This window comes from Platichthys flesus, chromosome 7 (assembly GCF_949316205.1).
Source record: "Platichthys flesus chromosome 7, fPlaFle2.1, whole genome shotgun sequence".
Taxonomy (NCBI): Eukaryota; Metazoa; Chordata; class Actinopteri; order Pleuronectiformes; family Pleuronectidae; genus Platichthys; species Platichthys flesus.
Window position 1 is genome coordinate 26,743,842 of NC_084951.1, and position 13,940 is coordinate 26,757,781.

The following is a 13,940-nucleotide window of genomic DNA, read 5'->3' on the forward strand; positions in this document are numbered from 1 at the left end:
ATTTACTGTGATGAGCTGGATTAATGGTAATGGAATGCTAACAAAGTAACCTCACAGGCCCATGCTATCATTTATTACTATCATCATCCAGGCTAACATGAAAAGGCATTAGCTTAGTAATGCTACTTCACTGCCTGGAAATGTCCAATGCTAACCCTGTGCTTAGCCTAATTTAGCTGCGGATGGAACTAGTTAGCTAACTTGTTCAACTTCTCGATCAATCTATTAATAAAGTTAACAGTTTGTATATATGAAGTTTAGTCTTGAGTATAGTTGAATATTGTTATCGTATCAGTGGTTGAACTGGTTTTAGTGTGACCTCAGCAGTATTTATAAGTTTTACTATTTTTATATAAATGTATGCTCTGATGATCCGTGAAGTGGTGATAACTCAGTTTGTGAATAAGTTATTTAATATTAATATGAGTAATTTAAAACCGTGACAGGGCTCAGTTAGCGGGACGCCGATCCGGTTCACAGTCACTGTGTTGACTGCTAGCTTAGCTGTTAGCCGCTAGCCGCTCTGTTTTATTTGGTAGCCGTTAGCAGCATGATGGCGGCTCCTGTCCCGGCACACAGCTCCTGTCCTCAGCTCGTTTAACAGCAGAGCTCCGTCACCCCGGCGCACGGAGCCGCGGCCCCGGTTATCTCCCGACACTGCGTCCGTATTCGTTCAGCTTCTTATTCGCCACAGCGGCTACCGGCGGCTTTCTGACGATTCTGCACAGCATTCACCGGGTAAAATGGCGGCCTGTCTGCTGCAGTCTGCGGGCTAGCTCGCTAGGAGCACCGCGATCCGTCTCGAAGCCACCGATTGGATTAGCAACGGAGGGTTCGTTCTTCAACCTGGGTCTGCACCGGACACTGGTTCTTCAGGGTAGGATTCACGTTGCCTTCACCGGGAAAAGCGCGCATCACTGCCCGCAGTTAGCCACTGGGCTAGTTAGCGGGGTAATGCTAACCCCGCGCTGTTAGGAGACTATTAAAAGACTTGTGAATACAATTGACGAATTGTTTGTCACCGAGAACCGTGAGTACCAAGCCCTGATAGCGTCATGGCATCCAGCCCAGCGGTACTACAGCCCCGCTGGAAGCGCGTCGCGGGCTGGACCGGCCCGGTACCGCGGCCCCGGCACGGACACCGAGCTGTGGCCATCAAGGAGCTGATGGTGGTGTTCGGCGGAGGGAACGAGGGGATCGTGGACGAGCTGCACGTCTACAACACAGGTACGAGTTGAAGATCTGTGCGGTGATACAACAGCTACACGGAAACATGCTAATGCTAGCCCTGCTATATACACAGGCTAACCTAGCTGAAATGCTAACGTGCTATATATACAGGCTAACCTAGCTGAAATGCTAACGTGCTATATACACACAGGCTAACCTAGCTGAAATGCTAACATGTTTATTCTGCGGCTGCTACTAAAAAGTTGCTTAGCCTGCTATGCTAGGTTAGCTACCGCCACTGCTCCACATGCTAACGGGGTTAGCAGGAGGCTAACAGACACAGGCATCAACACAGAGAGAAATGGCGCGTTTTCACTGAAAACATTGGTGACGTCTCAGAGACACGCCCCCTGCAGCTGCAAGATGAATGGCGGGAAACACATTGTAAACAGTAAACAAACAGACGTCACGTCTTCAACTTTCATTATTTCAGGGATTGAAGTTCTGACCCCACACTGATCAGCTGTTGATGAAGCAGTACACATCTGATTGTTCTGTAATGTTTAATCCAGTTTAATGAAACAAAGTTCGATCGCCCCTCAGCCACCAACCAGTGGTTCATCCCGTCGGTCTGTGGTGATGTCCCCCCCGGCTGTGCCGCCTATGGTTTCGTGTGTGACGGTACGAGGCTGTTGGTGTTTGGCGGGATGGTGGAATACGGCAAATACAGCAGCGACCTGTACGAGCTGCAGGTGAGTGATGATCCTGCAGGGCGTGGCCCCAGACACCTGTAATGAACACAGCATCAACACTCACTGTGGCCATCACATGACAAGTCGTTTTCCTTCAGGCGAGTCGCTGGGAGTGGAAACGTCTCAAGGCCAAAGCTCCAAAGAACGGCCCGCCCCCCTGCCCTCGCCTCGGACACAGCTTCTCTTTGATTGGGAGCCGCTGTTACCTTTTCGGAGGCCTGGCTAATGACAGCGAGGATCCCAAGAACAACATCCCCAGGTGAGAAACGTCACACAGGTGGATCTGTGCGTCTGTCTGACGCCCCACTAACCTTTGACCCCTCCCAGGTATCTGAACGACCTGTACTGTCTGGAGCTGCGCCCAGGGTCCAGCGTGGTCGGCTGGGAGGTCCCACTGACCTCAGGTCCTTCACCGCCTCCCAGAGAGAGTCACACGGCGGTGGTGACGAGCGGCCGCGGGGGAAACAGACTGATCATCTATGGAGGGATGAGCGGCTGTAGACTGGGCGACCTGTGGGTCCTTGACATAGGTGAGGTTCAGCCGAGGTGGGAGGTGGTGAAGCTCAGGTGGGATGTGGGTGTGGTGAAGCTCAGGTCAGATGTGGTGAAGCTCAGGTGGGACGTGGGTGAAGCTCAGGTGGGATGTGGGTGAAGCTCAGGTCAGATGTGGTGAAGCTCAGGTGGGACGTGGTGAAGCTCAGGTGGGATGTGGGTGAAGCTCAGGTCAGATGTGGTGAAGCTCAGGTGGGACGTGGGTGAAGCTCAGGTGGGACGTGGTGAAGCTCAGCTGGGATGTGGGTGAAGCTCAGGTGGGACGTGGGTGAAGCTCAGGTGGGACGTGGTGAAGCTCAGGTCAGATGTGGTGAAGCTCAGGTGGGATGTGGGTGAAGCTCAGGTGGGACGTGGTGAAGCTCAGGTCAGATGTGGTGAAGCTCAGGTGGGATGTGGGTGAAGCTCAGTTGGGATGTGGGTGAAGCTCAGGTGGGATGTGGGTGAAGCTCAGGTGGGACGTGGTGAAGCTCAGCTGGGATGTGGGTGAAGCTCAGGTGGGAGGTGGGTGAAGCTCAGGTGGGATGTGGGTGAAGCTCAGGTGGGACGTGGTGAAGCTCAGGTGGGATGTGGGTGAAGCTCAGGTGGGATGTGGGTGAAGCTCAGGTGGGATGTGGGTGAAGCTCAGGTGGGATGTGGGTGAAGCTCAGGTGGGAGGTGGGTGAAGCTCAGGTGAGATGTGGGTGAAGCTCAGGTGGGATGTGGGTGAAGCTCAGGTGGGATGTGGGTGAAGCTCAGGTGGGATGTGGGTGAAGCTCAGGTGGGATGTGGGTGAAGCTCAGGTGGGACGTGGTGAAGCTCAGGTGGGACGTGGTGAAGCTCAGCTGGGATGTGGTGAAGCTCAGGTGGGAGATAGTGAAGCTCAGGTGGGACGTGGTGAAGCTCAGGTGGGAGATAGTGAAGCTCAGGTGGGATCTGGTGAAGCTCAGGTAGGATGTGGGTGAAGCTCAGGTGGGACGTGGTGAAGCTCAGGTGGGACGTGGGTGAAGCTCAGGTGGGATGTGGGTGAAGCTCAGGTCAGATGTGGTGAAGCTCAGGTGGGACGTGGTGAAGCTCAGGTGGGATGTGGTGAAGCTCAGGTGGGACGTGGTGAAGCTCAGCTGGGATGTGGGTGAAGCTCAGGTGGGACGTGGGTGAAGCTCAGGTGGGACGTGGGTGAAGCTCAGGTGGGACGTGGTGAAGCTCAGGTGGGACGTGGTGAAGCTCAGGTGGGATGTGGGTGAAGCTCAGGTGGGACGTGGTGAAGCTCAGGTCAGATGTGGTGAAGCTCAGGTGGGATGTGGGTGAAGCTCAGTTGGGATGTGGGTGAAGCTCAGGTGGGATATGGTGAAGCTCAGGTGGGATGTGGGTGAAGCTCAGGTGGGATGTGAGTGAAGCTCAGGTGGGACGTGGTGAAGCTCAGGTGGGACGTGGTGAAGCTCAGGTGGGACGTGGTGAAGCTCAGCTGGGATGTGGTGAAGCTCATGTGGGATGTGGTGAAGCTCAGGTGAGACGTGGGTGAAGCTCAGGTGGGAGATAGTGAAGCTCAGGTGGGACGTGGTGAAGCTCAGGTGGGAGATAGTGAAGCTCAGGTGGGATCTGGTGAAGCTCAGGTAGGATGTGGGTGAAGCTCAGGTGGGACGTGGTGAAGCTCAGCTGGGATGTGGTGAAGCTCAGGTGGGACGTGGTGAAGCTCAGCTGGGATGTGGTGAAGCTCATGTGGGATGTGGTGAAGCTCAGGTGAGACGTGGGTGAAGCTCAGGTGGGAGATAGTGAAGCTCAGGTGGGACGTGGTGAAGCTCAGGTGGGAGATAGTGAAGCTCAGGTGGGATCTGGTGAAGCTCAGGTAGGATGTGGGTGAAGCTCAGGTGGGACGTGGTGAAGCTCAGGTGGGAGATAGTGAAGCTCAGGTGGGATCTGGTGAAGCTCAGGTAGGATGTGGGTGAAGCTCAGGTGGGACGTGGTGAAGCTCAGGTGGGATGTGGGTGAAGCTCAGGTGGGACGTGGTGAAGCTGAGGTGGGACGTGGTGAAGCTCAGGTGGGATGTGGGTGAAGCTCAGGTGGGAGATAGTGAAGCTCAGGTGGGATGTGGGTGAAGCTCAGGTGGGATCTGGTGAAGCTCAGTAGACAACGCAGCTAGCTGGTTATCACTGTAAATTGTCCAAGTCTAAATCTCTTTTTTCATGATCCCAGACTCTCTGACCTGGACCAAACCAGGCCTCAGTGGGACCGCCCCCGTCCCTCGCAGCCTCCACTCAGCCACTGCCATCAACAACAAGTACGAGACACACACTGATTCTACAAAATACTAATACATACTGCACTACAAATACACACATTATTACACAAACGTGTTGTTAAAGCAGCTCTTAAACTGACAATATTCAGACTTGACTCTGCCCGTCTGTCTTTGTCAGGATGTATGTATTTGGAGGTTGGGTTCCTCTGGTGATGGATGATGTCCAAGAGGCGACTCATGAGAAGGAGTGGAAGTGCACCAGCACACTGGCCTGCCTCAACCTGGGTAAACAGACACGCACTATATATATTTTGTATTTTCTGTGGGAGCGGGGGGCTTTACCTCCACTGCAACAACTACATCCTACGCACAAGCTTATAGTATTTAGTTGTGTGTATAACCAGCATCCAGCATAATTTATAAGTCTCATTGACAGAGATGATGTTGTAGCCTTCTGCTATCAGTCGCACTGACCACCTGTCTGTCTTCCACCTGCTCAGACAACATGTGTTGGGACACAGTCCTGATGGATGTTCTGGAGGAGTCTGTCCCCAGAGCTCGAGCAGGTCATTGTAGCGTCTCCATCAACTCCAGACTCTACGTCTGGAGCGGCAGAGACGGATACAGGAAGGCCTGGAACAATCAGGTGTGCTGCAAGGACCTTTGGTACCTGGAGACAGGTGAGACACCCACAGACACACACACTCACAAACGCATGATATCAACATCCGTCCTAAGGGACCTGAACAGCTCTGAGCTGTGATTGTTCACTCCTGACATGAATCTATGTCTGTTTCACCGGTCTGCCTCACCCCACTGTCTCTAACCACTCTGTGGCTCTGACTTGTTTTTCTGTCTCTTACCTGTCTGTCCTCAGAGCGTCCCTGTCCTCCCTCCCGGGTGCAGCTGGTCCGGGCCAACACGTCGTCTCTGGAGGTGAGCTGGGGTCCGTCTCAGACGGCGGACATGTACCTGTTGCAGCTGCAGAAGTACGACATTCCCGCCACACCTGCATCCAGCCCCGCCCCCAACCCGGTGCCCACAGCCACACCTGCAGTCAGCTCCCCCAAGAGCCCCGCCCCCGTTGCAGTGGCATCGGCCAACCAGTCCGTCACGCTGGTCCCCTCCCAAATCCTCTCCATTCCTGGAAGCCCATTGGCTGCTGCTGCGAAAGCACCTGGTGAGTTGAGGACACCTGCACCGGTGAGTCTGCAGGCGATCGATCTGGTACATGTGAGTATTTCTAATATGTGTTTTCTGCAGCTGTCCTGAAGGTGGCAGCTCCAGGGTCAGTGGGTGGAGCCTCCATTGTCACAGTGAGACAGGCGACACCTAAATCCCCAGCTGCCGTGACAACGCTTCCTGCAGGCGTTCGTATGGTGGTACCTTCTCAGCCTGGACAGGCGATGGTACGCAGACGTTTCTCATCATTCAACCTAATGTCCACTCACTTTTATTGGGGTTGGTAACATCAGATTCACCATGGCAACCCCCGCCAATCAAATCTCATCAGGATGACCTCACCTGGATCTTCTCCAGACGCAGTCTCCTGGTTTTCTTCCTGGAATCAGTTTAAAGCTCATGAGATGGTTCAGCTGTAGATTTCAGCATCAGGATAAAAAAACTGCTTCTTGATGACAGAGCAGTTTCCAGCCATGGTGAAGACCATGAGCTGAGACTGAAAGCTCTGGAACATTTCCACTAATGGAAACCATGTTTTTGAACTTTAAGTCTCAACCTCCATCCTTCCCCCCCCCCCCCCCCCCCCCCCCCCCCCGTCTGCTCTCAGCCAATAGGCAGCAGCCCTCAGATGAGTGGAATGGCGGCGTTGGCAGCGGCGGCTGCATCGACTCAGAAGATCCCCCCCTCGTCAGCGGCGGGGCTGAATGTCCCGGCTGGAGCCACGATCGTGAAGACGGTGACCGGGAGTCCAGGAGCCAGCAGCCTGCCAATCAAAGTGGCCTCTCCTGTTACCATGGTAATGTCCACAGCTCGTGGCGCCCGATATCCTGCACACGTGAAGAGCGTGGTTCACTGATGATGCAGTTCTTTGATGTTGTCATGTGGTAAATCTGGTCTGACACTGATGACATCACAGTAGCTTTACGTACAGCTCACCGGTTCTTCCCTTGTCAGGTGACCAGCCCGGCCACTCGGATGTTAAAGACCGCTGCCGCTCAGGTGGGCGGGGCCTCAGGCGTCTCAACTCCTGGCACCCCGAGCCGACCGGTCATCACAGTCCATAAGTCCGGGACAGTGACTGTCTCCCAACAAGCTCAGGTGGTCACCACAGTGGTGGGCGGAGTCACGAAGACCTTCACTCTCGTTAACAGTCCACTCGGTGTGGGAGGAGGCGGGGCTTTGGTGAGTGAGGTCACTTGCTTGGCGTGACATTCTATCTGTATGTTGACAGACCTGATGACTAACTGATCAGTAACTACCTGCGTTCCAGATCAATAACCTGGGAAAAGTGTTGTCAGTGGTTCAGACCAAACCAGGAGCTGTTACTGGTCAGGCTGGGAGCACCTCCATCGCTCAGATGATCCAGGTACCGACCTCTGACCTTGTTGATTGTCTTGATATTCACTGGTTGTACTGAAGAGCACTTTATATCACCTGAACCGTGTTGACCCTTGTGTCTCTGTGCGTTTGAAGAAGGGCGCTCTCCCGGCAGGAACCATCTTGAAGCTGGTGACGTCTGCAGACGGTAAACAGAAGACCATCCTCAGCACCGTGCAGGCCGGATCCACGGCCACCAAACCCAACGTCCACGGTGTCTCCTCCACAACCGCCAAACCTGGAACCACCTTCATCAAAACCATCCCAGTGTCGGCGCTGCACGGCGCTGCAGGTACAGGAAACACACCCGATCACCTGACTCATTTTTAACCTGACCGTTGACTGAGTGAAGCTCCTCCTCATACAGGTGGAAACAGTCCATTCACCATCCTCACCACTAAGGGGGTATCGCCAGGAACTATGGGTAAAATCATCACCACAGTCCCTAAGATCACTGCAGGAGGTCAACAGGGGGTCACACAGGTAACACACACACACACTAGGCACACATATGTGATGAAATGACGAAAGCTGTTATCTAACAGCCTCTTTCACTCGTGCTGACACACAAACGGTATCATTGAACACAAATGTAAACTCAGACTGGCTAAAAACAACAAACTAAGACGATGGAAGCCGGAGGAGATCAGGGTGCGTTTGGTATTAAATCGATTCAGTCGACTCAGCGAATGATTGAGACACCGACAGGAGCAGTAAAGTAATGAAAGCCGGTAACAACTGTAAAAATAACTTTTTTACGGTCCAAACATGTTGGCAAATACTCAATTACGACGCAACGACGAAACCATTAAAACACTCTGGTTTGCTATGTAAAGTTTGGGCAAATAATTTGTCGAGAGGTAGAGGCACGAGCTTGGGCAACCACCTCACAATTCTGAATGCAGATAAAACCCTGACCGCTAACGTGTGTGTTTGTTTGTGTAGGTGGTGTTAAAGGGAGCTCCAGGTGTACCTGGTACCATCCTCAGGACTGTGCCTATGAGCGGAGTCAGACTGGTCTCACCTGGATCCAAACCTAGTGCTGCCACGCTGGTGGTCAAGTCAACCACAGGTAAACAGTGGTCAGCTGATGGCTGCTTCTTATTTCATGTGATGCACCGTGTCACCACAGTGTGTGTGTGCATGTGTCTCAGCAGGTGTGTCCACTCTGGGGACAGTAACAGGAAGTGTCTCCACCACGCTGGCAGGTGGAGCCATTGGTTCTGCCAACGCCTCCCTGGCGACGCCCATCAACACCCTGACCACCATTGCTGCACTTGCCAGCCAGGTTACCAAGGCAACCACTGCAGCGGTACCCACACAGGTAAAATACTAATATACCTCTACTAACTAGTATTACTTCAGTAACGCATTATTATAGTACTATAGAAATACTATTTCATTTCTGAAGTAATCCTGTGTTGTCGTCTGCAGGTGACTCTGATCACAACTCCGAGCGGAGCTGAAGCTCAGCCACTGGTCCAGGATCTGCCCGTCTCCATCATGGCGTCTCCTACATCTGAGGAACCCGGGAGTGGTATAAGTACTGCGACGGTAGAAGATACTGCAGACACTGAAACAGGTACGGAGCTGTTTAATGTTCAGGATACTACTGTAGTTCTTCACTGAAGAGTCGTGTGTTGATGATGTCACTGTGACCACGTAGCAGTGATGTCTATCTGCTCCAACCCGCCGTGTGAGACCCACGAGACGGGGACGACCAACACCCCCACTGTCGCAACAGCAACCATGGGGGGGGGCAACAGTGTCTGCTCCAACCCGCCGTGTGAGACCCACGAGACGGGGACGACCAACACCTCCACTGTCGCTTCCTCCAACATGAGCCAGGCACTACAGGTGAGCTCATCTATTACGGCCTAGGAGTCGCACCTGTGCTGCTTGAACCGGATGATGTCACAAAGGGAAGTCACACCATGTGACACAGCTCAACCAGTCACATCAGATAATACCTGGTTCCATTGAGATGACTGGTGGGTGTTGAAGGTAAACCTGATCCAACATGTTTCTGGTTCTAGGTTTGTTCAAATCCTCCGTGTGAGACTCACGAGACCGGAACCACCAACACATCGACCACAGCAACAGGTAACCTGACACACCTGGACTACACTGGGACTACGCCTGGACCAGGTCCTGGACCAGGTCCTGGACCAGGTCCTGGAACATTTTGGAACAGTTGTTAAAGGTTTTGGATTAGCTGCTCTTCAGGAAGTTCCCTCTTGTCCTGTGTATCCAGCTCAACAGGGCGGAGACGTTCTTCAGGTAGACTCCACAGACCCCACCACCTCTTCTGACCCCCCCTCCTCCACAGCCAATCGCAACCGAGCTGTTACCATGGTTACACAGGCAACGCCCACACCCGGACCATCCATACCTGTAAGTGACACACACTGAACGCACACACACACACACAGGGGGGATGGTGCTGATGACATGTTGTCTGTCTGCAGATGATCTCCTCTTTGGTCAAAGACGACCGGGTTGAGTCCTCAGAGATGGTTACAGGGGAGGAGCCTGAGCCGACAGACAGCCAATCAGAGGCTGTACGTTTACAGGTTCACATGGAGGTCAGCAAGACAGCTGCACAGGTAACTCACATGACAAGGTACACAGTGTTAATTATCATTAATCAGCACGTACCACTGTAACACCCTACCCCCCCTTAGGTGGCGACTACAGATCTTCCTCAGGAGCTGATGTCATCAGAAGGGGACGTAGGTGAGGGGGTCCCTGGGACTACTACCATGATGTTGACAACAGGACTGACCCCAGATCAGCTGACTGCTCAGCAGGCAACAATACAGGCAGTACTGCAGGCAGCTGGACACATAGGTAACACACTCACACACTGTAGGGTTTAGGTCTGGGACACTGAGGGACAGACGGACTAGTCTTGAAGACAGACACTGGGACACTGAAATGTTCCAGGAAAGACGTTCTGACAGAGTGTGTCCTCTTGTCTCTGCAGGTGGAGCAGCGAACTCTGTGGATCAATCTGTCCCGATCATTTTGACTCAGCAGGAACTGGCAGCTCTGGTTCAACAGCAGCAGCAGCTACAGGACGTCCACGCCCACAGCGAGCCGCAGCCCAGCAGCCTGCCCACAGGTACCAGGCTATGATGCCATCACACGTGTGATGACGTCATAACGCCGGGCTCACAAGAGATTTCTGTGCTTTGTTTCCCAGAGGGCCTTGCTCCAGCAGACAGCCTCAATGACCCGGCAGCAGAGCTGACCTCATCGGCAGTGACCAGCGCTGTCGCCAGATTAGCCAGCACGTTCAGCCCCGCCCCCCCGCTGACATCAGGTGTGGCAAAGATTCAAGCTGTTGCCACAGTGACTGAGGCGACCAATGGCATCACAGCGACCAAAGAGGTTAGACATTGTGTGGCAGGTTGCCGGGAGGAGGCAGCAACAAACTGCTAACAACTACATGCTCACATGCTACATGCTAACTTTACAGTTTAGCCAGGCAACACGCTATTAACCAACGAAAACTGTCAACATGCTAACAACACTGTGTGTGTGTCCGTGTGCAGCAGCCGGGTGCTGAGGTGAAGACCTCGGTGAGGAGCAGTCGATGGTACGATGTTGGCGTCGTTAAGGTTACAAACATGGTGGTCTCTCACTTCTACATCCCATATGACGACAACACGGCCGAAGTAAGATCTTCACACTTTCAGAAAATCATAAAACTGCTTATTGTTACCTCTTCAAAATAAAAGCTCCTTTGTAAATAATCCATTCCTGTTGCAGCAGACTTGTACTTTGATAATTCTTTAGTAATCACATTGTTGATGGTGATTGATCAGGTTAGTGATGAGGATATTGATGACCTGTGTACCTGCAGGACGACTCAGGTGTGGTACCTGACTACAGTCAGATGAGGAAGGTGGAGCTGCAGCCGGGGACCGCCTATAAGTTTCGTGTTGCTGGGATCAATATCTGCGGCCGTGGAGCGTTCTCCGAGGTGTCTGCATTTAAAACATGTCTGCCGGGTTTCCCCGGAGCGCCATGTGCCATCAAGATCAGCAAGGTACTTCCTGTTTGTAACGTCAAGTGGGGTGTGAGCCTCAGTGCAGTGAGGACTGATGGGAAATACAGTTCAGGAAGTGTGTTTCTATAACTCAGTGTTGACGTAAAGATCTGATCTCTCAGAACCTGGACGGGGCGCAGCTCACCTGGGAGCCTCCGGCTGTCACGTGGGGCACGATCACGGAGTACTCGGTGTACCTCGCCATCCAGTCCAGCCATGCCGCCTCCGCTGTTTCAGGCCCGGCACAGCTGGCCTTCATGAGGGTGTACTGTGGTACCAGCCCGTCCTGCCTGGTCCAGGCCTCAAGCCTCGCCAACGCACACATCGACTACACCACCAAGCCAGCCGTCATCTTCCGCATCGCTGCACGCAATCAGAAGGGCTATGGGCCGGCCACCCAGGTCAGGTGGTTACAAGGTGAGAACATCGCACACAGATCAGAGAGACGGAGCGCTGGAACGTTGGAGAACCAACAGACGAGAGGAAGTGACTGTTTTTCTTTTTCTTCTGTAGAAAATAAAGACACAAAAACAACAGTGAAGAGAGGAGGAACTACACAACCGTAAGATGCATACAGACACTAACGCACACATCAGAAAACACAATAATACACACGTACACTAACACACAAGAATACACACACAGTAACCCCTCCCCCCTGCACCTTCTGTTTCAGGAAACCTGTCGGACCAAAGAAATTCAAAACGGACCAATAGGAGGAGGCCACCACCTCCTGAGGACGTGATTGGTTCTCCTCATCTTAAGCACCATTGGTGCAACTCTGGGAAACTAACAAAATTAAAGACTTGTAATATATGTGTACATTATCAGCCAATCAAAACCTCTGCAGTGTCACTGAGACAGAGAGGGGCGGAGTCAACAGCATTTCATGGAATGATGGAAACAATAAAGTTTGAATTTGAGTCGTAGCTCTGTCTGTCGGACGTCATTCTACAGGTCAGAGGTCATGCTGTTGTCAGGGGGTGGAGTCTAAACCAGCGCTGTTGTAAATGATTTTTTTTTTTTTATATTCTTCTGTTGTTGAGGCGTTCGTGCTCCTGTTGGTCACTGGATACGATTCCAAAATCAGCCTGTTTGTGAATATTCTCTGGAACAATAAAGATTTTTAGATAATTTTTTAACAAGTGTGTGTGGATTCTATTTCCTGTCAAAGCTTTAATAAAAGACCAACAGGAAGTCATTAATAGCTACAGGAACCTCCCAGTCAGGAGGATCTTTTCAAATTAAAATATAAAAATAAGTGACAGTTGTTATTACAATTTAAACATTCATGGCAATAAAACATGATTCTGATTATATTTAACTTATTTTAGGATTTACAGTATAGATGATCAATAATTCAAAACAGCAGCTGATCACACTGATTATATTACTGTAATCAAACACTTTACAAAAACATTAAAATATCCGAGGTGATCTGTGTTTATTTGTTGATTAAATTGTATTAGTTTATTTACATGTGTTTATATTTATCTTGTGCGATGTCGTGATTTTCATGTTTTACCTTATTTTCTCGTCTCGGTAAACGATGATTGTTTTCCTGATGTGATTGTTGATTGACAACCTTATTGTTCGATCGATTATTACATGTCCATCGATGTGTTCGATCCGTTCATTGATCGAATCATAACCTCAGTCTGTCTCGTGCCCTCTGTGTGCGCGCACAGACGGGAGTGGGATCGAGGCGAGGCGCGCTCACAACAGCACGCGGCGGACACGCGCCTCGTGGTGCTGATGGAGCTGGGTTCAGTGTGAACAGACCGGAAGCTGAGGAGGAGGAACGATCCATCATCTGATCGCATCATCGATCAGTGATCGATCAGCGGATCAGTACGATTGATCGTGGACGTAATCAATCCGTGAGGTCATCGATCACACCTGCTGAGACATGCGCGATCTGCAGTGGCGGGTCTGAGTCAGGATGATGTGACGGAGGGGTCGCAGGTTCGATTCCGGTGGAGGAAGGCGACCGAGGTAAGAGATGTTTATCCCGCACACACTGGTCCCTACGCGTGGACGGGCGCGTGCACAAGACTCCTTTAAAAGTTCGTTGTCTTGAAGTCGGGCGGCTCCTGAACAGGTTTCAGTGGTTAGCTGATAAGGTGTTTGTGTTTTAGTATGCGCGTGCGAACGCGGGTGTGTGTGTTTGCGAGTGTGTGTGTGCGCGCGTGTGTGTAGACATCCTTCTGTGAAATATCACTTTATAGTAATAGTTTCCATCAATCAATGCATTGACTGGAGTAATCTGATTACGCAGAGTAACATTACTCTCACTGTAAGTTGAGTAACCTGATTGAAATAGTAAATTGATGTAATAGAGTAAATGCAGGAGCAGTTTTGTGACTGTCTCAACACAAGAATCCAAGAATCCAAGTAATCAGATTACTTCAGGGGAAGTAACCCAATGACGCCACAGCGGAGCATGTTGTGACCTAACAGGAAGTGAGAGATGACATCAGCAGTCACATGACCAGTGGCCCTGTGGCCGATTGAGAAGGTGGTGTCTGTCAGTCCAGAGTTGTGACATCACAGGTCTGATCCAGATGTTCAGCCCTTTCATTTCTCCATCAGCTGCTCAGCAACAGGCTTTGCTCTCTGATTGGACAGCTCCTGAAGC

General features: G+C 51.7%; 1 protein-coding gene across 3 annotated transcripts; it reads left to right on the forward strand.

Moving 5' to 3' along the window:
* The first annotated feature begins 5 nt into the window (after positions 1–5).
* On the forward strand, positions 6–12,439 carry hcfc1b (host cell factor C1b). Of its 3 annotated transcripts, none has more exons than XM_062392202.1 (29): positions 6–1,227; positions 1,774–1,922; positions 2,021–2,181; positions 2,250–2,452; positions 4,644–4,728; positions 4,868–4,974; positions 5,190–5,369; positions 5,567–5,869; positions 5,953–6,098; positions 6,479–6,667; positions 6,826–7,053; positions 7,142–7,237; positions 7,345–7,540; positions 7,616–7,731; positions 8,194–8,320; positions 8,403–8,572; positions 8,683–8,830; positions 8,915–9,105; positions 9,285–9,351; positions 9,503–9,642; positions 9,717–9,854; positions 9,933–10,098; positions 10,235–10,372; positions 10,454–10,641; positions 10,806–10,928; positions 11,117–11,302; positions 11,425–11,719; positions 11,816–11,864; positions 11,979–12,439. In XM_062392202.1, exons 1-29 carry the CDS (start codon positions 1,056–1,058, stop codon positions 12,016–12,018), a joined length of 4,497 nt encoding a protein of 1,498 aa, XP_062248186.1. In that variant the 5' UTR covers positions 6–1,055; the 3' UTR covers positions 12,019–12,439. The 3 variants fall into 3 exon arrangements, with proteins under 3 accessions (XP_062248186.1, XP_062248187.1, XP_062248188.1); XM_062392203.1 differs by having other exon boundaries at positions 8,406–8,572; XM_062392204.1 differs by having other exon boundaries at positions 8,406–8,572; positions 8,918–9,105.
* Positions 12,440–13,940: the final 1,501 nt, after the last annotated feature.

Excerpts from the sequence above, each read along its gene's own strand:
- hcfc1b (XM_062392202.1), top strand. The coding sequence starts at position 1,056 with ATGGCATCCAGCCCAGCGGTACTACAGCCCCGCTGGAAGCGCGTCGCG. Across the intron at positions 7,732-8,193 it reads GTCAACAGGGGGTCACACAG|GTGGTGTTAAAGGGAGCTCC; the intron begins GTAACACACACA and ends TTGTTTGTGTAG. Across the intron at positions 9,855-9,932 it reads TCAGCAAGACAGCTGCACAG|GTGGCGACTACAGATCTTCC; the intron begins GTAACTCACATG and ends ACCCCCCCTTAG.